The sequence below is a fragment of the Clupea harengus genome, chromosome 19, assembly GCF_900700415.2.
Source record: "Clupea harengus chromosome 19, Ch_v2.0.2, whole genome shotgun sequence".
NCBI classification, from domain to species: domain Eukaryota; kingdom Metazoa; phylum Chordata; class Actinopteri; order Clupeiformes; family Clupeidae; genus Clupea; species Clupea harengus.
Genome location: NC_045170.1, coordinates 21,300,600 through 21,326,033, shown reverse-complemented (window position 1 = coordinate 21,326,033; position 25,434 = coordinate 21,300,600). Strand labels below are relative to the sequence as shown.

Here is a 25,434-nt window from a genome sequence, read left to right as displayed (position 1 = left end):
TTGAAGTGTAAAAGACAATTTCTATCTGTGTGTTTGGTGTAGAGCGTTCATATCTATCCCCTGTGTCCAATTTGGAATTTAATTGAATCAGTACGATTGTTGAATACTGTGAAAAAGCCGGGAGATCACAGTTAGAACCATTCCAAATCAGAAATGTGTAATCAGTATCTTTTCCAAAACACAATGGATTGCAAAAATGGTTTATTGTTGGAAACATATTGTTGTTCAGACCACTGCGCCTATAGCATTCCCATGTGTCGGGAAGAAGAAGCTTTTACCATGAAACAATTCGTTTTTCAGTACAATTTCAAACATAGCAACAAGGAAGTGAGTTGGGGGGCCTGATCTCTGACCTGGTATTAAGACAAGACTTGAAAGCACTCAGCCCAGATGAGTGTGGGATGTTGTCATACACACTTCTGCATGTCATTTCAGAGAGTCACCAGTGTCTTTTAGATATGAAGGGAGCTTTTCACCTGATGGTCTGGGCTCGTATTCACAAAGCTCCTAACTTACCAATTCGGGAGATACTCCTAAAAATAATGGGCCTGCCAGTCCTGCCAGAGTAAGTCCCTTAGTTCTTAAAGTAGCACCTAAGTCTGGGAGAACTGAGAAGTAGTCGAGGACTCAAGACCAACTCCCAAACAAACAGGGAAAAAAGGCAGTTTATATCATTCCACATCACAATGTTTTTTAATGTAGATGCAGAATTACTGAAAATATACCGTGTCACTCACAATATATAATTGTAGAGCTTGTGAGGGATGCAATACGTCACCAACCTACCGAAGCAACCCACTCAGTGCCGAGATTAAAGTGAATGTAAAATTGTATTGGACAAAAAAGCTCCAGCTCAAGCTCCATAGCCAAAGTCCAATATTTATTTATAACTTTTAGTGCAACTTAGGAGTACTCAACAAGGTGTAATAATCAACCAAATAAGATAAAGGTTCAGTAAAAGAACCAGTACTTATATTAGTACTATATTTTGAGAGGAAGACATTTTGAGAACCCTTCCATTACTGGCCCAGCCTCAGTTAGCCCTGAGTTGACCAGAACTGCATTAGTGTGCCAATGTGTTTCACTCACACGTGCAAAACCTTGAAGTGCCTTAACTGCCAGATCGGCCACGGTTGCCATGGGTGTTTAATGATCTGGCCACTGTGTTATTGACATCTGGAGTAATGTTGTTTTTAGGACAAAATGACAGGCATCTTTGTCTGCCTGTTTCTGTACACTAAAGTCGTGCTCAGCACTCATGAATTGAGTGTTCGGCCAGGTCAGTGTCAGCACTTAGTGGGTTAAAGAACCTCTCTGAGCCCAGTAAGCAGAGAGAGAGAGAGAGAGAGAGAGAGAGAGAGAGAGAGAGAGAGAGAGAGAGAGAGAGAGAGAGAGAGAGAGAGAGAGAGAGAGAGAGAGAGAGAGAGAGAGAGAGAGAGAGAGAGAGAGACACAGACACACAGACACACAGACACACAGGCGGAGAGAGGGACAAAGACATGGGCCTGGTGGAGCTTCCTGCTTCAGTGAGCCAGACTTCTCCAGTGGAAAGACTGGGGGACCGAGAGGGAGAGATGGGGAGGGAGAGGGTGGAAGGATCTGTGTAAGCCGGTGGGTTGCTTAGAGTCAACCGCAACCTCTCCATGGCTCTGGTGCCGCATGAGTGTGTTTGAGCCGGGGGTGTAAAGAATTGTGCTGTGTGTGTGTCTGTCTTTCCCTTTGTGTTTTTGTATGCTTATGTGTGTTTATATATATATATATGTGTGTGTGTGTGTGTGTGCGGTTGACCCTAATGTCTTACTCTCTGTTGGCTGCAGGTGAGGGAGGTAAAGGTGTTTGATGAGCAGCGCCTTTATGTGGACAAGACAGCTGGCTGCCAGGATGGGCCGGTGAGTCTCACACACACACACACACAAACACACACACACCAGTTCCTTATATTACCTGATAACATGCCTACAGTATATACACCTATACTTCTACATACACCCCCTCAGGCACCAACACACACATTCACTGACACAGGCACAAGCAGTACTGCAGCAGCACACACAGGCAGTCCCACACAGACACTTGGCAACACACCCCCACAAAGGCACGGAAACCTATTTTTACTCCAATGAAGAGAGACGTGTCAGCTCAGAGTCCTACTGCACCACACCACACAGTGTGGGAGGGAGAGAAACATATGGAGAGAGAGAGAGAGGGAGAAAGAGGGAGAAAGAGGAAGAGAGAGGAAGAGAGAGGGAGAGAGAGGGAGAGAGAGGGAGGATGAAAATCCTCCCGTCACTCTCTCTGCCTCTCCGAGGAGAGGTTGTCTGGTTGATGTGGCCCACACACACACACACACACACACACACACTCTCTCTCTTTCACACAGACACACACACGCACGCACACACACGCACGTAGTCCCCTTGATGCGGCTCCCCTCCCATCACCCCTGTCATCCTTTCAGTGCTCAGCCTCTGTGCTCCCTGAAGACGTGACCAACCTTTTCCACCCTACAGCCGAGCATGCTGGGAAATAAGACTGTGTTTGCGGCTCTCAAGTAATCAGGAGCTGGAGGAGAATAGGAGGGATGGGGAGGGAGAAGGGGAGGAGAAGGGGAGGGAGGTGACGGAAGAGGAGTAGGAGGAAGTGGAAGGAATCCATTCATTATTTCTTTAGCGTAATTACTACCTGTCTTCTGTCTAGTGGGTCATAATGTGGTGCCGTGACTTCAGCTGGACTTTTTAAAGGATCTTTTATTGCCTCCTCCACTTCACCTTTGGCCCAGTTTCTTATTTGTTGCATTTCCACTCGTATTTCTTTTAGAAGTGTGTGTGTGTGTGTGTGTGTGTGTGTGTGTGTGTGATTTTCAATACTACTGACCCACAGGGTAGAGTGCAGGTGACTGCACGACTTTGTGGTCTAATATTGTTCCAGTTTATTTCTCCCCGACGGCTGGATGGAGGCCTGGATGGAGGTGTGTGTGTGTGTGTGTGTGTGAGGGGGGGGGGGGGGGTGTTGCATGACTTTGTATTCTTTCACTTTGTCGCACACATCATGCAGTGGGATTGCAGAAGCCCCGTGTCAGCAAGGATCAGTTGTGCTGGAACCAACCTTTTGGTGTGTGTGTGTGTGTTTGTGTTTGTGTTTGTGTGTGTGTGTGTGTGTGTGTGTGGGCTTGATTTGTGCTACAGCAAGGAGATGTGCCTGCAGGGTGAATGGGTCAAATCTTATCATTGGAAAGGTGTGTTAAGACACTTAATGCACTTTATCACACAGACTGAGTGTGCCTCACTTTTTAGAGCTGAGCTTTAAAGTGTGTGTCTGTAAAGATGATGCTGTGGGAATGAGAATGCATGGAAGAGACTGTGTGTTTCTTGATTCATTTCTATGCTGTGTGTTTGTTTTACTGACATATATGAAAATGTCTGTGCATATGTGAGTGTGGTGTAGGGGCAGGGCTGTTGCCAGGTCTACCTGTTGTGTGTGTGTGTGTGTGTGTGTGTGTGTGTGTGTGTGTGTGTGTGTGTGTGTGTGTGTGTGTGTGTGTGTGTGTGTGTGTGTGTGTGTGTGTGTGTGTGTGTGTGTGTGTGTGTGTGTGTGCATGCATGTATGGACAATTTGGTGTGTGTGTTTGTGTGTTTGCGCACGTGTGTGGGGGCAGGCAGGCAGGGGACTCAGGTGATCTTGGATGACTGTCAAATTAGCACGGCCCACAACCCTGGGCTTCTTGCCTTGTGTCGCCCACACGTGTGTGTGTGTGTGTGTGTGTGTACACAGATTATACTCTGTGAGAGTGCAGTGCATATGTCCATAGGGACGTACACAAATACAAACAGAGTGTGTGTACTCACAAAACACACACACACACACACATACACACTGTCATACCTAAGCTTAACCCACATGCTCAGAAACGCACATTTCACAGTAGCTGAAATCAGAATCAGAATCAGAATTCTTTTAATGGCCAAGTATATTTACATATACAGGAAATTATCTTGGTGGTTGGTGCATAGGACATAAAACACATAACATAACAACAAAATAGCAAAAACAAGAATAAAAGACAAATACAGAATATTAAATAATAATAAATAATTGTGAATTGGAATTGGCAAACCCAGAGTCAGTGTGATGCAGGGGGCTTGTTTGTGAGCACCACTGCCGTGGGGAAAAAACTGTTCAGGTGGCGCAAGGTTTTGGTCTTTATAGCCCGGAACCTTCTGCCAGATGGGAGTCTTTGGAATAGGTGGTGACCGGGATGGGAAGGATCAGCGATGATCTTGCATGCTCTCTTGCTGGTCCTGGAGTGAAACAGGTCTAGGAGAGACGGCAGGTCGCAGCCGATGACCTTCTCGGCTGACCGAATGATCCGCTGCAGTCTGCCTTTGTCCTTTGCAGTAGAGGCAGCGAACCAGATGGTAATAGATGAGGTGAGGACTGACTCAATGATGGCTGTGTAGAACTCGACCATCACTTTCTGCGGCATGTTGAATTTTTTTAGCTGCCGAAGGAAGAACATCCTTTGCTGGGCCTTCTTGATTCTGGAGGTGATGTTCTCCGCCCACCTTAGTTCCTGTGCCATAATTGTTCCCAGGAATCTGAAAGACTTTACAGTGTTAACTGGGGAGTCACACATGATGAGGGGGATGGTTGGGGCTGGGCTCCTCCTGAAGTCTGCTACCATCTCTACTGTTTTACAGGCGTTCAGCTCCAGGTGATTCTGGCTGCACCAGAAAGCCAGGCTGTCAACTTATTTTCTGTAGGCTGCCTCGTCCCCATTGGAGATTAGTCCATGACCACCAGTTTCACGATGAAGGATGATGAGAATGGTGCTGATTGCATGTTGGCTGGCGTCATATACCTGCCAGGTATCCCTTAGAGACTCCATTCACCCTGGAACCATTTGTTGCTGTATTGTTTTGCCTGACCTGATTAATGTTTTTCCCTGCCCATACATAATGCACATGCACATTGCCCTCTCCCTTGAGCTCCCTATAAAACTCTTGAGTCCAGTATCATAACTCACAATCCATCTGAGTAATGCACCTTGACAGATTCAATCTCTTTCCCAATCAACTAACAACATCAGCAGTCGCAAGAATGCGAAAAAAAAAGGATTTTGAAGGTTTAATCTATTCTTCCATCCTTCTGTCATTCTTTCATTTTCTATTCTTTCGTCTACCTCGAGACTTGGAGCTCAGTTTCATTTTAATGAGAGTGCCTCGGTGAGTTCTGACATGGCATCATTAAGCACTGTTTTCTGTGTGTGTGTGTGTGTGTGTGTTTGTTTGTGTTTGTGTGTGCGTGCGTACGTGCTTGTGTGTTTATCTGTGTGTGCGTGCTTGTGTGTGTGTCACTGCTAACTCCATCCAGTGCTCAACTTATCTGAAGTGCCCACAGCTGTGTGCCAGTTTTGAGATAGATGGGTGGTGCCCACTCTCGACTCCACTATGCCCGTCTGTAACCCCCCCTCCACCACCACCACCATTGGCAGTGATTGCTCTACCTCCTTCCCTTAAAAGCCCCTTCATTTTCTCCCCTCTCCACATGCTATTTGATCACGTCCATCAGGATCCATCCCCACCAGTCCAGCCTCTCTGTATTGCCATCAGAACCTCTTAGCATCAGTGGACTCTTATGACCTCAGAGGTCCAATGTTGCCCAGTCTACCGCAGCTATGTAGTCTAGAAAAGTTATACTTAATGTTTAGAGGTCTGATGTGTATACGTATTTATATTATGTATGTGTATTGTTTTGCGATGTTGTTGTTGTGGGTTATGTTTGTTTGTTGATGATGTTGTTGTTGTTGTTGTTGATCACCATATCTAAGCATCATTTTAAGATGAATCTGCTTTTATCTGAATTCTGATGCATTAAGGCATGTTTGGCATTTTTAATTTTTTTTGGTGTCATGGTTTTAGTTTGAATGTTTATGCTATTTATGCTTACGTTTAATGTTAGGTCTGTCTCTCACTTGAGTTTGTACTTTTTACAGTTGTGAATTAACAAACTCTTTCACTTTTCCTCTTTTCAAAAAAGCGCTAACTCTCCAAACGTGCTCGTTAGCTCAGTAGTGTGTTAGCTATCGAGTGTTAGCTGGGTAGCGTTGCCGTGAGTGAGTGTGGCCTAGAGTCACTGTGTAAGCCTCTTCAGTCAGTAGTGCTAAATAATGAATAGCAACCATACCAGACCACCACCAGCCTGTGCCTCTTCAGTCAGTCGGGCTAAATAAAGAATAGTAACCATAACAGACCACCACCAGACTGTACCGGCCTGGTACCGTCTACGATGGTGAGTCACAGGCTTTTAGGATGGCCACAGGGATCGAACCCCTGTTAGAGCTCTATTTGTTGTGTTCTCCAGGGATGAGTTCAGCTGTTGGGCAAGGAAACCGGGCTGCTGGGAGGATGTGGGGTTTGGGGATGGTGGAGAGGTGTGCTGTGAAGCGGAAGCTGGGCTGTATCTCCTTCAGTGAGCAATGGGGTGGAGAATAACAGTAACTCGTCATACTATCTGATATTATCGCGAGACGTTGCCCATGTTAATGATAGTCTCATGATACAGCGATACTGATACCTTGCAAGACAATCATCTATGATGCATCACGATATGTGTGTAACTGAAGAAGAAAAAATCCCTAAAAGCAGGAATGATGTATTTATTCATTGCATTTTGGTGTCAGTTTTATAGTATTTGACAACTGAGAAGAAACAATATACAACAAAGTGCATAGATTCTTAGCCTAGTGCCTCTTTACGAGCATTTTGAATCCCAGCCAGTAACGGTTAAAGGGCCATTCAGATGGAATGTCAGTTCTAATTGTGTTTCATGACCATTACCACTCAATAACTATCAATAACCCTGGACATGAGGATGGAAGGTTGTGATGCTCTGGAAAACCAGAATGGTTAGGTGAATGAATTGGTTAATAACTGTCCCAACTCTGAAAAAATGCATTGATATTTGGTGTCGGTGTATCAATAAAGTATCATCAGCAGATGATGGTGAGCAGCAACCCAGGGTGTCTGTGTGTCTGTCTCTCATATGATTTGGTTTAAAGCTCAGGGTGTCCGTGTGTCTGTCTCTCATTTGATTTGGCTGAAATCTGCGTTTTCTGCTGTGCCTGTGCCTCTGCTTATCTCTAATTTTACTCTCTCTCTCTCTCTCATTCTCCTTCTCTCTCTCTCTCTCTCTCCCTCTGTCTCTCTCCCTCTGTCTCTTTGTACGTCTGCCTCATCTCTGATCGCCTCTCAACTTTTACTGTCTCTGTGTCCCTGTCTTTCCTCTCTCTCTCTCCCTCTGTCTCAATGTCCCTGTCTTTCCTCTCTCTTCCTCTGTCTCTGTCTCAATGTCCCTGTCTTACCTCTCCCTCCCTATTTCTCTGCCTTTCTCTTGCTCTCTGCTTTCTTTTCCCTCCCTCCTCTCCTGATTGAGGGCCTCTGGCTAGTCAGGATAAAGTAATGAAAGACAGAGAGAGCGATAAATATAATGCCTTCCAGTGTTAAGTGGGGAGCAGGTAGCCTTTGTGATGTTATCTCTGTGTGTGTGTGTGTGTGTGTGTGTGTGTGTGTGTGTGTGTGCGCTGAAGAGCTGTTGGCTGTCCTCGTCTCTCTGATGTTTTTATTTCATGAACACTTTAATGACTTCAAGCACAGTAACTGATTCAGTGGTTCACATTGTGCAGGAAGATGAAGGATGGCAGCACTTAGATCAACAATGTAATTAGACATTTACTAATTTATTTACTCTTGTGCTAGAGTAACTAAATTTGTATACAATTTAACATCGTTAAGTAGACACCGAGTGTCTGTAGGCATATCCAGTGTTAGTGTAAGCTACGTTAGGGAAGTTACGTCTAAATATTTAAAGCCATAAACTTCTTGGTTCCCCTAGACTCCTTACTTTTCAAAAACAGTTGTAAATTTGTCTGTTTGATTCTAACAATTTGGCCAATTCTCTCTCTCTCTCGCTCTCTCTCTCTCTCTCTCTCTCTCAGGGCTCTTCTGGTCGGACGAGGAGTGTCTCTCTCCTTCCTCACATGACCTCCTCCTCCTCCTCCTCTCCTGGCTCCCAGAGGCACCTGGGTCCCCCAGGGGCGCCTGGCAACATCGTCACCATCACTCACCACAAGTCGCCTGCCGCCGCTCGACGGGCCAAAAACCAGTGCCCCAGCCGACTGCAAGAGGTTAAAGAGGTCAGTGCCAACCCTTAGTGCCCTTAGTGCCACGCGGCAGTTAGCTGTAGGGCAGGAGGTGAAAAAAGTAATCAATCCTTTTAAATAATAAACCTTTTTTTAAGAAATATGAAGTTGTGAATGCAGAATTCTACATGTGACTCAAGCGTAGTCTTTGATGAAAGCAAAGTTTGAGGGACGCAATTATGATTTTCAATTAAACATAACGATTTCTAACCTTGTCTATATCCTATTCAACTCATTTCATGTATGTTTTTATGGAAAATAAGAACATTTCTCATGTTCATAAGAACGTGTCTCCAAACATTTGAATGGTAGTGTATAAACTTTGTCCTAAATGAAGGACATTATATTAAAAATGCATTAAACACAGAAATGTTTCACAGAATCTAAAATATTTGATATTGGCACCATGAGCTTTAAGCTTTAGTAGTATGGAGGTTTGCTTTATTCACTTAGTTTGTGGAGCCCAGGTTCATTTGTTTTGATGTTGAATCCTTCTCAGCTTATAGAGAAATCCTACAGCTCTGCTTTGCCCTGTTCTGTATTGCAGTGTTGCTGCAGTTACTGCATTGAACAGCATTTTTATTTCTATTGTTATTTTTTTATTTTATTTACAGCCATTTAATGGACAGTGTTCTCTTTCTTAGGCAGAATTGACTCCACTGTGTCTTGCAGTTTAGCTGGGTGTGCATTTCTGAAGAGAACCCCCCCCCCCCACCCCCCTTTCCCTAGTTTAACGTGACAGGCAACAATAGAGGCGGATTATCCAGTTGATAGAGCACTTATACAGTAGCCTGGGTCTATACTACAAGGGCTAGCTTCCTCCTCCAGCCTAAAATCAATCAGGCCCACACACACACACACACACACACACACACACACACACTTGGGGGGGTTTCCATTGACACTGTTGTCGGGCTGTGCCAAGCTAATTTGCATTTCCATTACAAGTTGAACGGTGCCAAATTGCACGCTGCTCATTTTGGACCGTCTCCTGAGCAGAGCCAAACCGCACGGGGTCCTCCTCAAAATATGTCGCATTACGTCAGAGATACTCTTTTGTGATTGGCTCAGTCATCATTCAGCGCTTTCCATGTTTGTCTGTATTTTTGTCGCTCAAGACATAGACCCGGTTAAAAAATGTAATCTGGAAAGTTGCAATAGTAACTATGACAACTATGTCAATAAATTGTCCAAATCAAAGTTTCTTCCACAGTGAGTATCGGGATTCGGGGCTTAGAAATAATGGAATCAATTTGAACACAAACCTCCGTTATCTTTGACTAAAGAAAGAAGTACTAGCCTGGAAACTAAACAAGTTGGTTTCTTTTAAGACTAAATCAAATGTTTCCTGTGGGCTAAGTACGTGTATGACAACTGGGTCATAAACAGACAAAATGTTACGCTTTGCGTCGCAGAGCTCTTTGCCTCCACTTTGTAGAATACTTTTGTTCGTCGGGGACACCCCGGTGACCTTAATCCCTTACGTAAAGAAAGACACAAACTCAGAGTATGGGAGAACACCCTAATGTATGGAAATGCAGACTCTGCTCGGTCGACGGGCTAAATTGAGCGAAACCGCGCTGAGTGATGCCATTCATATGGAAAAATGGCAACTGTTACTTTTATAGATGCTCTTGACAATTTCTAACATGAAGTCTTTAATATTAATCAGATGTGCTATTCAGTGATGTGTTAAATAACATCCTGACATGCTTGAGTCTGTGTAGAAGACGAGACCGATATTAAAAGAGGTTGGCTATGGGGAGAGTGTCTGAAGCCTCTCGTCAAAGACAAGACAAGGCAGCCATGCCCAGACGCACTCTTTGATATTAGTTTGTGTGGGCGTACTCTTAGATTCTGATTTACGCTTCAAGTCCTTTTAATTAGATTAAATGCCAGTGGTGATGAAGATGTGGTGTTTTCAGTTAGTCCTTAACGTACATTTTAGGATTGCTATGAAACAACAATGCATAAATGGATTGCCCCACAGGTATTGGTAATCCCTCAGATCAGTGTTGGTTAAGACTTCACTGGCTGTCCAACAAGCACTTGACCAAAGTACAGAGGGTAATATCAGGGCCCTGAAGTCATTAAAATGGCTGGATTAGACTTGTGTGTTGCCCTGCAATAATCAAGTGGCTTATCAGATGGCTCTTATTCAGGTCTTCAGAGACATTCATTTCAGTTTAATGGTGTGATCAGTGTTTGGCCCCCTAGGCCTTGAAATTACATTCAGTGTTATTGTTGAAATTTCACTATGTGCTATGTGCAGTGATCCAGCATATGGACTAGACATCTGCTCTCTCATTTAGATGTGCAGTGGGTATTATTAATTCAAAAAGAGGTCCTGTTGTACACGGAGGGCTTGAGAATTCATGCAATGGTGTGATCAGCACTCTCATAAAGGATTCTTTGCCAGCTGTGTTATCCACACAGGAATTCACCTCTAATAGTATAACTAAAGTGAAAATTGTATCCTTTGAAGCAAATTGTGAAGCTGTGTGCAGAAATGGGCACCAGGGTTTGCTTTGTTTGCGGAAACTGACAAAACCATAATGCCCTTATTCCACCGGGCTTTTATTGAATCAATTTTTATCTTTTTCTTTGGTCTTTAAAAAGCAGAAGCCCTTTTAATGAAGTTGTTAAATGTTATAGTAGGCTGATTGGTGAGTCACAGCTTAACCTAGCGTCCCTGCACACCAGACAGTTAAAGCGGATAACTGGTTCAGTTTTAAATGGCGACTCCCCCCCTTTGCTCACTGAATTTCAGCTTCTTCCCTCTGGATGGAAGTCTACAGAACAAAGCAGCATAAAAAAGACTTTGTTTCAGCAGCCAGTCGTAGCAACACTGCACAGATGATAGAAGCAACAGTTATTTATTTTATTTGTATCTTGTAGTCTTTACTGATTTAGGAAGGATTGAAACCTTGAATACTCTTATTATGCGTGTCAATTGTCTTTGTTGTTTGTAAAATCTGTGTCAAGATGGATGATGGTCACAAACTTGACCTATGAGTGATTCTATGAGTTATGCTTTATCAGTTGATAACCTGTAATGAAGATAAGGCTGTTGATATGAGAAATGTCAGTGTTTGTTTCTGGGAACTTCGGAAATGTCTTATTTACTTGCCCTATGGAGTCATTACTGTAGAGAAAGGGTAGATTTGACAGTCTGATATTCAGAATCCATCCTAGCGGAGCACCGTACCTCAGTTATGGATTTGTCTTGAGTGGATAGTCTAACTCTTATAGTCAGCAGCAAAGGATAGCTGTACTTACGGTCTGAATTATGGAAATAAGACGAGCCTCACTGGGTTTGAATTGACTTCCATCTTCTGAAGTGAGAGCATCAGGAGCTGATGACTGTGAATGCTGCCCCAGGCTTGAACAGCGAAGACAAGCTTTGATATTCGCTGTGTAGTCGAGTTTGTTGTTTTGGAATGCGAAACATATATTTAAGGCCAGCGGAGTGCTTGTATTTTCTGATTTATTATTAGACTGGTTGATTCCTGATTCTTAACAAAAAAGGAAAGCTTTGTGTCTTGACTTTTAGGTGATGACGCACTATTCAACCCAACCTCCATGCTCAATTGGTTGAAATCATACAGCTACCAATTACCAGAAATATCCCTTCTTGTTAGTTACATAGGCAAGGCAAGGCAACTTTATTTATATAGCGCATTTCATGCACATGTGCAACTCAATGTGCTTTACATATACAATAGCAGGAAAGACAATAAAGAATTGAAATAAATAAAATTAATGAAAGGATAAAAAAAATAAGAGTGAAGTGACTGTTTTGTCTCTTAAGGAGGCCGGAATATACCACAGTTTACCCTTGGCTATGTTTGCCTCCAGAGGCCTACCAGAGGACCGGAGATAGCTCTCCTGGAATATATCACCGTATCTAAGCTGTGATGCATAGTATCATTTGTGTAATGTTACTACATGTATATGAGAAAATTATAACGTACACACCATACCTTATTCATTCATTGTCAAATCAAATCAAAGTGGTCTTGCCAGTTCACCACATGAATCACCATGTTATTGTGTATCTGTGGGTAATAATGTGCCCTATCAGTACAAGAGAACCATATTGCCTCAGCAGAAGCCTGCATCACCATACCCGCCGCTGCCTACCGTATTCTTTCATCTCACTGTTGAGCGCGATGTGTCCTATATCTATTTGAATGACTCACACACTCATTGTCAATAGGAGCAAAGCTCTTGAAAATGGAAGAGTCGTATCACTCCTGCAGGGTGCCATATTCATCAGCACGATCTCACAGCTGATGTGGGTTGTTTTCTTTGAACAAAACCATTGCAAAAAGGTCTTCAGCTCAGGGACTGGGACTTATTTTAATAGGATTCACACCTTCAGGTCGATTTTCGGAAAAGGTCATTGAAAGCAGAGGCCATTGCATCTATTAGTTTCGGGAAAATGAGAAGATTATTGTATCCATTGCACATAGGGATAGGTGTTTTAACACAGTGGGAAGAAAAATTGTTCTTTGTGAAGAGATCAACAGATAAGAAGATTTATTTTTCTAACTTTGTTAGGCCAGGCCTCCTGCACTGATCGGTAACACGTTCACCAGACTGTGTGTGTGTGTTTGCATGAGTGTGTGCCTTTAGGACAAATCGAGGAGTGTCTTTTTCTCCCCAAGCTTTCGCCCCTGGGATTAGTAACCAAATCCTTCCCCAGCCGGTGTTCCTGTAGGTCACCCGCAGCGAGGACAGAGCCCAGTATTATTATCACCTGCACTTCGATAAAAGAGCTTCTTAGAATTCCGGTCACCCAGGCAACACTTAACTGGGCTGGTCCCGACCTACTCTCCCCCACTGATGTAGAATGGAGAACAGGAGACCCAGCCGGACCTGGTCCATTATCATTATGTGGCCTTGGGTAAAGCTCACCAGAGCCACAGCCAGAGCCATCCAGGGCCAGGCAGGCAGGCAGGGTGGATGGATGGATGGATGGATGGATGGATGGATACCCCGGAGTGCTCCCCTGTCCCTGTGCTCCATCTGTGTTTCAATTGTAGTCTGGTACCTGGAATAGAGATGGGCTCTTTTATTTTGTTCCTTCGGTTCAGCGACATCAGGTGCACTGCATTATGGAAGCGGTGGGATTCAGAGAAGACAGGGGAAAAAAAAAAGGCAAATTGCCTCTAGCAGAGCTGAACCAAATTTCTTCAGGACTCACAAGCGCCATACCTGGAACCGTCTTACCTGGAACCTTTTCACCGGGAACCTTTTCCCCCTGGAAATATCAGCGCCTGAATGAAACCTATGTTCTTTTGTCGGGGGAGTTCAGGCTTCCTTCTACTGTGTGCCTCTCTGTGTTTTTATTTGAAATGGTGGTTCTGACCAGGCGAATTGCAGTGTTTATTTCCCAGACAGCTGTGCCCGACCGCCATTTCTCACCCTTCAGACAGGGCCTTAGATCATCTCCAACTAAGCATAGGAGCTTGTGATGAGCCCTGAGGCTGAAGATGCCTACAGACAGAGATCTTCTACAGCCAAGACATCACACTGCTAGCAGGAAGTGAGTGGGCTGTCAACCAACATTAGCTTTTAATAACCATACCGGAGAGAGACGGAGTGTTTGGCTAATTAAACAACTTGCTTATGTTTCCGCTTCACGTCAGATAGGTTTTGTAGGATTTTAAATGTGTTTTAATTGAGGAGTCCTTTGTGAGGTTAGTTGCAACAGCTTTTGGGCCCTGTGGAATCCTAGATGCAGTAGTCTGTGCTCAGTGTTTATCTCGCCCTCAGGAGGACTCGAACATCTCCCTTTTGTTTTTGTGGCCTACTTTACATTATTTGGTCACTTTCCCTACTTTTTATTGTTCCCATCTTCTTAGCTTGTTCAGGTTCTTCTCTCTCTCTCTCTCACACTCACACTCACACTCACACTCACACTCACACTCACACTCACACTCACACACACACACACACACACACACACACACACACACACACACACACACACACACACACACACACACACACACACACACACACACACACACACACACACACACACACACACACTGTGTTGTCTTTGTGCTTTACTGCTCCACTGTTTCATGACTGCCATAAAGACTCATAAATAGGGCTGGAAGGTCTGGTACAGGGCCATTTATCTGTGTTTGTGTTTGTGAGTTAGTGTGTGCGTGTGTGTGAGTGTGAGTGAGCGAGTAAGTACGTGTGTGTGATGGAGAGAGATGGAGAGAGAGAGAGAGAGAGAGAGAGATCAAGGGCGAGATAGAGGAAGTGAGAGAGGTGGAGAGAAAGAGAATGGTACCAGAATGTCTGGAGATTTAGAGCAGTTATCTGGCTTATTAGGGAGTAATATGTAGGCTGTGGTAGAGAGCCAGAGTGTGAAAGCTTTGGTGTCTCACTGCCTCCTGCTGCTCAAAACATACAAGCTTAACTTGTTTATTATGTTTTCCAGATTATTTTTAATTCTTATGTTTTGTAATGACTGCAGCTAAACCTGAATCAGTAATCAACTACTTCACCTAAGGAATCACCTAAACTTTCATTTGGTTCAACAAGATGGATAATGCCGCTATTACTGATGCCAGCATCTCTGCAGCATCTCCTGACGTCCCTAACTGCGAGTGTAGTTTCCTGGGCTCAGAGGCAACCTGCCATGCAGGCGTGTGGTGGTTGTTGTCGTTGTGGTATTCAGACCAGTCTGGCAGAGCACGGTGTATACGACCATGAGTGATTCATCTGAATATAGAGCTCATTTGAAATATTCTAAACCCATCTGTTTCTTGGTGAAGTCAGTGTTCAAAGACGTGGTGTGGATGCAAACAGAAAACGGTGCAGACGATTGCTGCGCTTGACACATTATTGGCCAGTTTAGGAGGAAGCCTAGCTAGCTAGACATTCAATTCCACCTTTTCAGTCTCCACACTTGTCATTACGTGCCAAAGTTACATCTGACCCCATGAGGCCACAGCCTGACCACCAGAGGTAACTGTGTTAACTGGGACACAACTTTTTGAGCAATGTTGCTGGGCAATCACATGACCGGTTTCTGGTGTTCTGATTGGTTAATTGCAACAAGTTGCCCACTGATGATTAGAGATCTCCAGGTTCAAAATGTGTCGCCAACTATCAATGGGAAAGTGCCTGAACAACATCACTCAGCAGCATTGCCCGGCAACATCGCTCAAAAAGGCCAGTGTTTTACACTGCGTTAATTACAGCTCTTAATTACATGGCCTGAGTCACTGACACATCAGTAACCTGATTCATAAAGTGGATTTCCCTGGATGAATGTGTCCGCAGCATTCGCCAACAGGTCTGTAGTGGGAGGGGATCTTGATGAGATGTGGTCCCAGTTGAGCAGAATAATTGCTTTAGACGCTGACTTTGAGTGGCAGCTGCTGTGAATGGAATTAAATGTCATTTGGGCAAAGCCCCGTGTGGAGTATGGCAAGATGAGTGTACTCGGATAGCTCTTGCTCTTTCCATTCAAACCACACAGCTGTCATCTCAAGTGTTCAATCAAATCTGAAAGGTAAGCTGCATTCTTGCCTATTTGTGTTTTTCAAATGATTCAAGTGAAATAATTCCTCTGAAACCGTTAATATACCACTTTTTGGGCATGGAGGCTTTTGTTCTGTTTGAGTCCCTGTATTACTTGAGGGGCTTTTCCACTGCAGGAACTCTGGGCACTTCCCAGGTGGCACGGCCGTGTACAGGAGCGACCCATTAATCAGCCCTTTAAGCCTCTCTGCTTCCATTGCGGTGCAGGATCTATGGACCTGCAAGTGACATAGCCTAATATTTTGCTCTTCGATCATGACGTCAATTCTGAGCACAACATAATAATGTTAGTTAGGTTTTGTCCTTAGGGGGGAAATTCTTTTCCACAGCGCCGTACATCACAAGGGGATTCAACAACACATTTCCATCCAACGGCAGTACATACACCAGGACAACACACAACAGTAACAGATGGTATTAGTGCTCAAGGGCACACAACAGCAGCAGGCCAAAGAAGAAAACCAGGCTTATAGTTCCCTCTGCGAGTTATCCTCTTTTGTGCTGTGATGGCTGTGGGTACCAGCAAGCCCTTCTGCACCTCAGGTCCTGTACCTGCACACAGAGGGCATTACAGAGAAGTGGCAGTCGAGTGGGTGTGTGATGTCCTGTGCTATTGGGATTGCAATGCGTGTGATGGCTTTACAATTGAGCTCTGAGTTGAGAGGTGTGGGGAGACCTATTATCCCTTCAGCAGCATGTTGAAGAAACGGGTGGAACAGTTGAGCAGCATGGTTTTTGATGATACTTTAGTACAACACTAGGAGGAGATAGGGGGCGACATAGAGTCCTTTGAGTTTACAGATGGTTGATAGTCTTTGATGGCTCCTTTTCTGAATGTCCTTTGTGTGCTTTTTGAAGCTGAGTTTAGTGTTCAGAGTAAGTCTGAGGTATTTGAAGCTGTCCACTATTTTAGCTGTTTCCTTGTTGCTCAGGATGGGTGAAGTGAAGGGCTACCTATTACTATTTCTTTTGTTTTCTTGACATTGAGATGGAGGTGGTTACACTGGCTGAAGGGTGCAACTGTGTTATAATACTCCAGAACAGAGTGGTTGTCTGTGAGGAGAGCAAGAAGGGCAGTTTGTTGGAGTAAGTGGTGGTGGGTGAGAGGCAGGTGGAGGGCTAAAATTGATGGTGGCAGTACCAACATTAGACGTTAAACCAGACATTTTCTAGATAACGCTAGGATTAACTCAAGGTCGAGTTAACAGTTGAATTATGCCTCTAAAGTTGCTAACACTTGATACAATGGCAGTTTTAATTACTTGATAAATGAATAAGCCTATATTTTCGTTGATGTTTTCATGACAATGTCTGTAACCTCAACAAGCTAACTATGTAAGCTATCATTTATTTAACTGTATTCACTGTGTAAATCTTGCTGGTTTAACGAATGGTGCTTGCTGTTGTCTTCCACCCACATTTTGTTTAACCAATAAGTGTCAACTATTACGGCAAGCTCCACCCAGCAGTTTAAGGGAGTAGGTACTTATCTCGCCCCAGAATATGGCCCTGAAAGAGGTCCTACAAGCGCCGTTCCTGAAGTGAAAAAGCACCAAACGGCCCATGAGTTCCTGCAGTGGAAAAGCACCTAAAGGGGCCGCACCCCCTAAAACGGCCCATGAGTTATTGCAGTGGAAAAGCGCCTTTAGATAAGGTCCGTGTGGTATAGGGTTCTGTTCCTGGAGTCTACGTGTGTTTCAGGCCTGTTGACCTGGTGACAGCTTTACAGTCCACCTCCACTGAAATACACTGAGTGCTGCTGTTCTGTGCTCCCCTGAAGAAACACACTGTCCAAGATGTCTGTGTGAATTAGTGTCTCGCTCTCTCTTTCTCTCCTTCTATCTCTCTCCTTCCCTCTCTCTCTCTCTACTTCCCTCTCTCTTTCTCTAACTCTCTCTCTCCTTCCCTCTCTCTCTCTCCATCCTCTCTCTCTCTCTACTTCCCTCTCTTTCTCTTTCTCTCTCTCTCTCTCTCTTTGTGTGTGTGTGTGTGTGTGTGTGTGGAAGAGAGCAAGATAAATGGCGTGAGACAAGCAGATAAAGAATGAACATAGAACTGTAAGAGTGGGTTGGGACATGAGGTGTATTTGTGAGGCTTTGCCCATTGCTCACTGGGCAAATATAGAGTAAGAACACTAATATTTACAGACAGGTTCTTGTGTAACAACAGGTAGAGCAAGTACAGAAGAGGAGGCCATTGGCTCGATACCTGGGCTCTGTTTGATCTGTTCAGTGTTGTAAGCCACTTTGTAGAAAAGCTATCCTCTAACCTCTGATTAAATGAAGAGGAATGCCCTGTGGCCCCCATGTAAATCAGATTGCTAATTATCTGCACTGGTATTGTCCATGGATTGTCCATGGATGCTAGTCTCCATATTGAATCAAGAGGGGTTGGGGCAAACATCTTGATAAATGTGAAAAACCGTGGGAGTGTGATTGGAAGCGAAAATGCCAGGCTGTTTATTTCTGGATTTTTCAGCAACGTTTCATTTGGATGGCCGGTTTTAGACAACGAAGATGCAGTCAGTGAATCTCAATAACAAACTATGTGATAACCAGCCGCAACCTTCAACTGCCTGTGCGTTGAGCTTACTGTTCACCAACCCTCCAACCACTAACTACAACTAAAACTAAAGCTAAACCGTTAACCCCCAGCACTTCTTACAAAAATCATATGTGTGTGTGTGTGTGTGTGTGTGTGTGTGTGTGTGTGTGTGTGTGTGTGTGTGTGTGTGTGTGTGTGTGTGTGTGTGTGTGTGTGTGTGTGTGTGTGTGTGTGTGTGTGTGTGTGTGTCTAATTCATTGTAACATACCAGCATATCCCTGCGCTGCGTGAGTTCTCCTAAATGGAGACGGGGACCATTTAAAAAAAAAAAACCTGATTTTGACCACTCTTTCCCTACTCGCCAACTTGTGCCGAGGCTCCGTGCGTGTTCAGCCTTCAGACGGAGCGAAATGTAGGTCACATCACATTACCCAGTCAATCGCTCACAGCTCATATTAGGGAAAAATTGATCCGGAAATATCCAAGGCAGAGCAGGTTTGCTTCTGGAGATTTGTCCTTCTCTTTTAAATCAAAAAGAGAGGGAGATGCATCAGCAGAATCATAATGTCCTCATATCTCATCTCAGTCATACTTCACCTGTAGTGCTACGGTTGGTCATCTGTTTCGGTTAAATATTCAAGCGGTATATGGAGCAGTAGATAAATCGGATTTATCGTAATTGAAAGCATCGCACTCACCCATCATCCATCGCTTCGCATGGGAGAGGAGGACCGTGTGTCAAAAACTCAAACAGGATGTCTATGGCGGTGGATGTGCAGTCGGTGCTGTGTGGTCTTTGAGTGAACAGCAGGGGGGGTTTCGTATTCATCCCCCCTTCATTCATATGAATGAATCCAGCTTTTATAGCTTTGCAAATAACCCAGATCCATTACTCCCAGGCTACCCTCAGCTGTCTACCAGCTGTGGCCCACACCCGGCCCACACCTGGCCCAGCACTGTTCCAGACTCCGCTTCTGTCCCAGACTCACCCTGCTGTGTCTTTAGTCTGTCCGTGCTTTAGTCTGATGGTGATCCATCAGCTGTGAGTGGCTATTGTAGAGCTTTCCAGGCACTCGGTGTGTGGGAGTGACATTGGTTACTAAAAGAGTCAAGTCAAGTGAAGACTGTGGAGACCGCGAGGGAAATGGAGAACTACCCAACCTGGGGCAGGGGCTCAAACCACACATGTCAGAGGTCTTGTCACAGATTAGTATTTGGGCTTTCTGACGATGCTCTTGTGAGCGGGGCGAGAGAGATCCTGCTGTGCGCGTCTGACCCCCTGCTGCGATCAGGCCAAGGTTGTCTTGCTATTTCAGTCTGTGAAACGTCGGGAAAGCTTCAGACGACCGCTGTCACGCATGAGAAAAGAGAGAGAGAAAAAAAAAACGTCTGCGTTCAGGGCAAAGATGAGAAAGACTAGAGAGATGAGAAAGATGTATGGTGCTGTGTGGTCAGCCTAACAGTTGGTATTAATCATCATTAGAGCCCTCATCGATCACTGTCAACCTCCAGAGCAACCGGCCCAATGAAGATGGAAGTTTTAACCGAAACACGTCTGCCTGCCCGGCTGAACGGGTCGCAGTGTGGCGGTAGTGGAGGAATAGAGGTTCAACATCAGTTCAGCTGTGGTGTCAGACTGTAGAGTACAGTACAACATGCTACTTTATTCATGTCCTTCAGAGGCTAAAGGAAGAGGCAGAGGAATGGGGAGATGTCATAAGTACCTTGTGTCAGCAGGAGCCCATGGTCATTTAATTGCAGTGATGTTGAAGCGAGTGCGTTGAGAATCGATGTGCTGGGAAGAAATGAAGTGAAATTTAGTTAGGAGCATGTCGGGAGGAGTGTGAAATCGAAAGATTCCTCTTGGCGCAATCAAATGAATCTGCAAGGTTTTCTCCTCTTTTTCTCTGTGCTTCTGTTGAACGTATCTTTCTCTCTCTCTCTCTCTCATTCTCTCCTTCCTTTCCCCTGTCTTTCCTCTTCTCCCCTTCTCTCTCTTCTTCTTTCCTCACTTTTTATCTTTCTCACTCTGTTCACCCCCCCCCTCTCCCTCCATCCCTCATACTTCCCTCCCTCTCTCCTCCCTCCCTCCAGGTGATGTCCCAGGCCGAGGGCCAGCAGAAGAACCTGGTGCAGTCCATCGAGTCCCTGCCGCCCCGTGGCCCCCTCTCCTGCCTGGACCAGGACCTCCTCCTGCTGAAGGCCACCTCCGCCGCCACCCTCAGCTGCCTGGGGGAGTGCCTGAGCATCCTCCAGCAGAGCTCCGGACGCGGACACCAGGGCTCCACCAGGCCCGGACCTGCCCACGACCCACCCTCCGGTGAGTCCGCCCTGGGCCCACCCCAGCCGCTGCCCCTGGGCCCCCCGGACCCTGGGAAGGGCCACGTGGAGGTAGATTGCGGCCTCTGTCCGTCTCTCTCAGGACCCATTCAGCTGAATGTGTGCAATAAATGTTGTTGAAAGTGCATGTTGGTGTTTTGTGGTGGTGGTGGTGTTGTCGTCTGTTGTTGTTGTTGTTCTTGTTGCTGATTTGGGTTGTTTTGTGTCAGTTGTGTTTTTGTTTTTTTCATCCTTGTTTTTTTCATTTTACTATGTCTTATATTATTGAGATGTTGTTTTTTTCCCCATTCACTTCTTCTGTTGTTAACTCAAATGTTATAGATTCGTCTGTTTTTTGTAACATTTGTCGACATTTTACAACCGCAAGTGGCAAGCCATTGTTATGTCCACATACAAATATTGAGTGTGTGTGTGTGTGTATGGCTGTGTGTGAGTGTGTGTGTGTGGGAGAAAAGAGACAGAAAAACACATATGGGGGAATGAAGAGATTGAGAGAATTACTGTGTCAAAATATTTCCTTACTATGCACTTAATTCCCAGTGTCAAGATTGTCATGCCAAAGAACTTCACAGAGGTGCCTAACGCCCAAAACATCAAATGCCTTGTGAACTCTTCCAGTTGACAAAAAAAAGTAATAATAAAAAACATAATCAGATCCAATAAAAACCTTTCAAAGCAAACTTCCTTCGACCAAAGGCTGGCTCTCTTTGTGACCCCCCTTGGAACTGCTTTGAGACTGTCGACTGGGAATCGGGAGACGTCCGGATTGACGTAACTTTTGAAGGGTGCTCCAGTTACGGAAGAGGGTAAGGTGGTCTTAAGGGGGGACGGGGCGACCACCTCACACCACCTCTCTCTCTCCCCCCCCCCTCCCTCCCCCCCTCCCTTTGTCCTATGTGTGTCTACAGTCACCCTGCCCTGTGTGACAGGCAGAGGTTGGTGTGGAGTGGGACCCCCCAGCCGCAAGTATAAAACAGCCTCGTCCTTCCGCTGCCTGTGCGGTGCCCCGTGCGTGGACTCCTCCATGGCCGTGCCCCCGCCCATGCCCAGTATTCGCCACGTCCCTCTCTCTTCCTAGCTCGGCGCTCTGCTCCCCTTTCTTTCATTTGCAGGGCACCAGGGAGAGGGAGAGGGTACGGTGAGATCAGATGCCAGTGCTGCCGAGTTGGTGTGTGGAGTGGTGACTGTGGCGTTCAGGGCTGCGGTGGGCCTCGAGCCTCCTTCAGGAATGGTCTTTGGTCCTGAAGGGCACAGCCACAGCTCCCTCCTCCTCCCTAGAGATGCACAACTGGACAGTCATGGTCTACTCTCCCCCACCCATTGCATGGCAGAGTTATGGCAGGATCAGGGCTGGCATAGGGTTCACAAGGCTCCTCCTAAGTCTAGTGGATGCAACCCAAGCCCCTGCATTGTGTCTGCAGTAGGTCAGCTACTGATGAGGAGCCTCTCTCTCTCTCTCTCTTTCGTCATGATGTCCCCGCTTCTCCCTAAAAGCGTTATTGACGTGAAGAGTTTTATTTTTGGCTGCTCCTTCTCCCTTGAGCCTGAGCTTCTGGTCAACCAGCAAAACGTTTTCCTCAGCGGAGATGAGAGTCCTCTAAAGAGATAAGAAGCCGGGGCCAAGAGAGCCGGGGTTTTTTATTGTTTTGTTTGTCGGCGTCCGGCAAACCCTGAATGCTTTGAAACGGACGTGAGAAGGCGCTGCGTGGCTCCACCGGTGGCTCTCAGGAGGCTGTTAGCATGCTATCCCCCAGCTATTAACACAGAAGAGACCCAGGGCAGACTACTGCAGAGTCAAGGCACTGTCGGAGAAGTGGGTTTTGGAGGGGTTAGGAAGAGGAGGGGTTTCGAAGGAGGGAAGGGGGGCGGGATCTTGTGGTCCATGCAGCTTGCGCAAAAAAGGAATGAAACGGAGCGGAGACGACCCAAAAGGTAACTCCAGACCAAAGCTTTTGCCGCTAAGTGTGTGTATGGTATCTGCATGTCCATGTTTGATCTGATCTGGATTGACATCATCTGGATTGACAGCTCCCCCCTCCACATGTATGCGACCTGCATGCATGTTTGCTGTGGCACGCCTTCTTCTGCCTGGTGTGTGTGCCTGTTACTTGTTCAACTCTGGTTACTCCGTCAACTCTGTATTGGAAACAAACCAAACATACAAGCTTTTTTATGTCAAATTTGATCAGTACCAGTGGAAAATGTACTACGACTCCACTCTAACTACTTCTACAAGTTTTAGTAATTCACAGTAACATACTAAATAGCGCTCTGTACTGAAATGTAAACACTTGCTCTTCCCAATCATAGATTTCAGGCTTTTAGACCCATTTCAGGCTGATCCAGAAAGAACATCAAATCACCTGATGGCTCCCCACTGTGATGTCAGGCAGTTTGTCAGGGCTGACGTGGTCTGGGCAGCACACAAGCCTCCTCAGCACATTCCCCATTACGCATAAGGGTTATGTCAGACATTAATGCCTTCCCTCGCTACAGATTTACACAGACAGGGGGTGGTGGGCCTGTTTGGGGCGATGGGCCGGGGGGGGGGGGGGGGGGTCTTTGCTGCACTCTATTTAACAGCATCCTTCATGTGCTGAGCGGTTAATGGTCACTGTTATGATGGTCGTGTTCTACCCAGAGAGAGAAGAGCAGCCTTGTGTGATTGGGGTTCCCGGGTTCCCCTCCATTTAGGAGATCACAGAAATAAAGTAACTGTATGAAGAACACTTCTTATGTTAATCTTATGTCTCATGCTCAACACCGAATGACAATTCTGGTCAGTCATGATAGGGTGCCAATTGTGGTAAGATATATTTTAATAATATTTCAAACTTTTGTCTAGTGGCAGCTAAAGGTCCGTAGTTTAAAAAAATCGAATTACAGGCCAACCGGAAAAAGTCCTCAAAATAACTGACCAGTCAGCTCCTAAAACTCATTTAGTTCACCCAGCAGTACATAATGTCTGTACTTATATGCAGTTAACAAAGCATTATGGAGTTTTGGTCTAAAACTAGTGAGCTACCTACCTACAGCCCAGTTGGCACTGGTAAAAGCTTGCTAACGTGCTAACTGGCATCTTTTGGCGATGTTGTTGGCGATGTCGTGCCGTGAAGGCTTTTCTTACATTTTCAAGGGGTGTTCCGACCCAAACCACAGAACTACGTAGCACATAGCCTGGGTGGCTAGTGGGAACCACAGGTGTGTTTATCTGTCCTTCACACGACGATATTCAATCAAAATTAATTTGAAGATGATACCAAAAGTAGTTGCTCATTAAGAACAAGAACTGTTGCATAGTTTTGCTTTAACTTCTAAGTGCTTCAAATTCAAGCTGTGAACTCGCCTGCGTCAATTTTAGATTAGATTAAAGATTAACGGCTAAATGATTTATTTGTGTCAGAATTGACTGATCTGTGATTGCTTCTGAGTCGTGTCTAGTGAGGCGGTTTTGCTGTTCTACATAGATACATTCTACTTACCTCCTCTTCCTCTGCACCCTCCTGCCATATCTAGATGGTAGTGCTGGGAGGACTGAACCAATCTATACCCGATCAATAATCAATCAATACAGTCCACCAGGGTGGATGTAAGGACCAGAGACCTGGGCAGCGGGCAATGACCTCTCATTGATCCTGAAAGGCATTGGCAGTACTTGATTGACACTTTGAGCTCCTTCCTGTGTGTGTGCGTGTGTGTGTGTTCTGACTCTGACTCTCTTGCTGTGTTTGTTCTCTAGATGCCATCCCCATGTGGACTGTGCCCAAGTCCCCTTCAGCAGAGAGGCTGAGGAATGGAGGCGTGACCCCACCATGCTCGGCCGAGCCCTCTCCCGCTCTCAGCAAGAGGAGCCTGCCCCAGTACGCTGAGGTAAAACTGCCCGTTTCTTGTTGGGATAAGTGGGGTGCGGGTTCGGAGGGTTGTGTTATTCTTGGTGGAACTCTTAGGAAGTGGATGCCTGGTGATGGAAAATTTGATGGTAGATCTGATTCCAGTCGCTGCCTCTCGGTTTTATTTTTCCTCCTGTCTTTTGTGTTGTTTATTCTTTAGCAGTGTCAAATTTGTTTATATACCAGCTGAGGTGCACTGGGGTGGTTTGTCTTGGCTGCAGTGTCTGTGTTATCGCTGTGTTTTCAGCAAGCCTGCTCCTCCAAATGTCCTCTCCGATTCTGGCTCAGATTTCTGCTGAAGGATGAATGCACAGTTGTGCCGAGGTCTCTCTCTTTCTTTCTTTTTCTCTCTATCTCTCTCTCTCTCTCTCTCTCTCTCTGTGTGTGTGTCTTCATGCTCCACTTAGCAGCATACTTGAGTGAGTTTAAATCGTCTCATCCATGCCCATCCTTGTTGTTTCCCCTCAATGATATCCACTCTCATATCCCTCACACAAGTTTATCTTGACAACTCTTAACTCTGATATGGATTTACCACCCGCCATATAAATTTGAACATGGAAATAAATGAAATGATTTAACACAGATCCGAGCGTAGAGGAAGCTGCTTGAAGATTGCTCTGGTTCTGTTGTCACAACTGCTATTAATCCGTTTATTCTCAAACATGAAATCCTGCCATGGTTGTAATCTGGCTCGCTGAGCCAGTGGGGTTTTCTCTGGAGGATGTGAGGCAAGTGAAAGGTGGGCAGAGAGCAGCTGTCTGCTTTGTGTGTGCGGTTATCCTCCCAACCTCCAGGACCAAAATAGCACCCAACACACAACTTTTTAGTCTTTTCTTTTTTGTTGTCGTTCATTTTTGGGCTAGCTACACACTTGCGGAGTTTTGGTTT

General features: G+C 45.4%; 1 protein-coding gene across 1 annotated transcript in view; it reads left to right on the top strand.

Annotated features, from left to right (window-relative positions):
* Positions 1 to 25,434, top strand: part of LOC105903636 (oxysterol-binding protein-related protein 10) — a 69,869-nt gene that overhangs the window by 21,291 nt on the left and 23,144 nt on the right. Inside the window, exons 4-7 of the mRNA XM_031586449.1 lie at positions 1,818 to 1,889; positions 7,994 to 8,191; positions 20,408 to 20,633; positions 24,393 to 24,523. Coding sequence (XP_031442309.1) covers positions 1,818 to 1,889; positions 7,994 to 8,191; positions 20,408 to 20,633; positions 24,393 to 24,523 — 627 coding nt within the window. The remainder of the gene's footprint in view (positions 1 to 1,817; positions 1,890 to 7,993; positions 8,192 to 20,407; positions 20,634 to 24,392; positions 24,524 to 25,434) is intronic.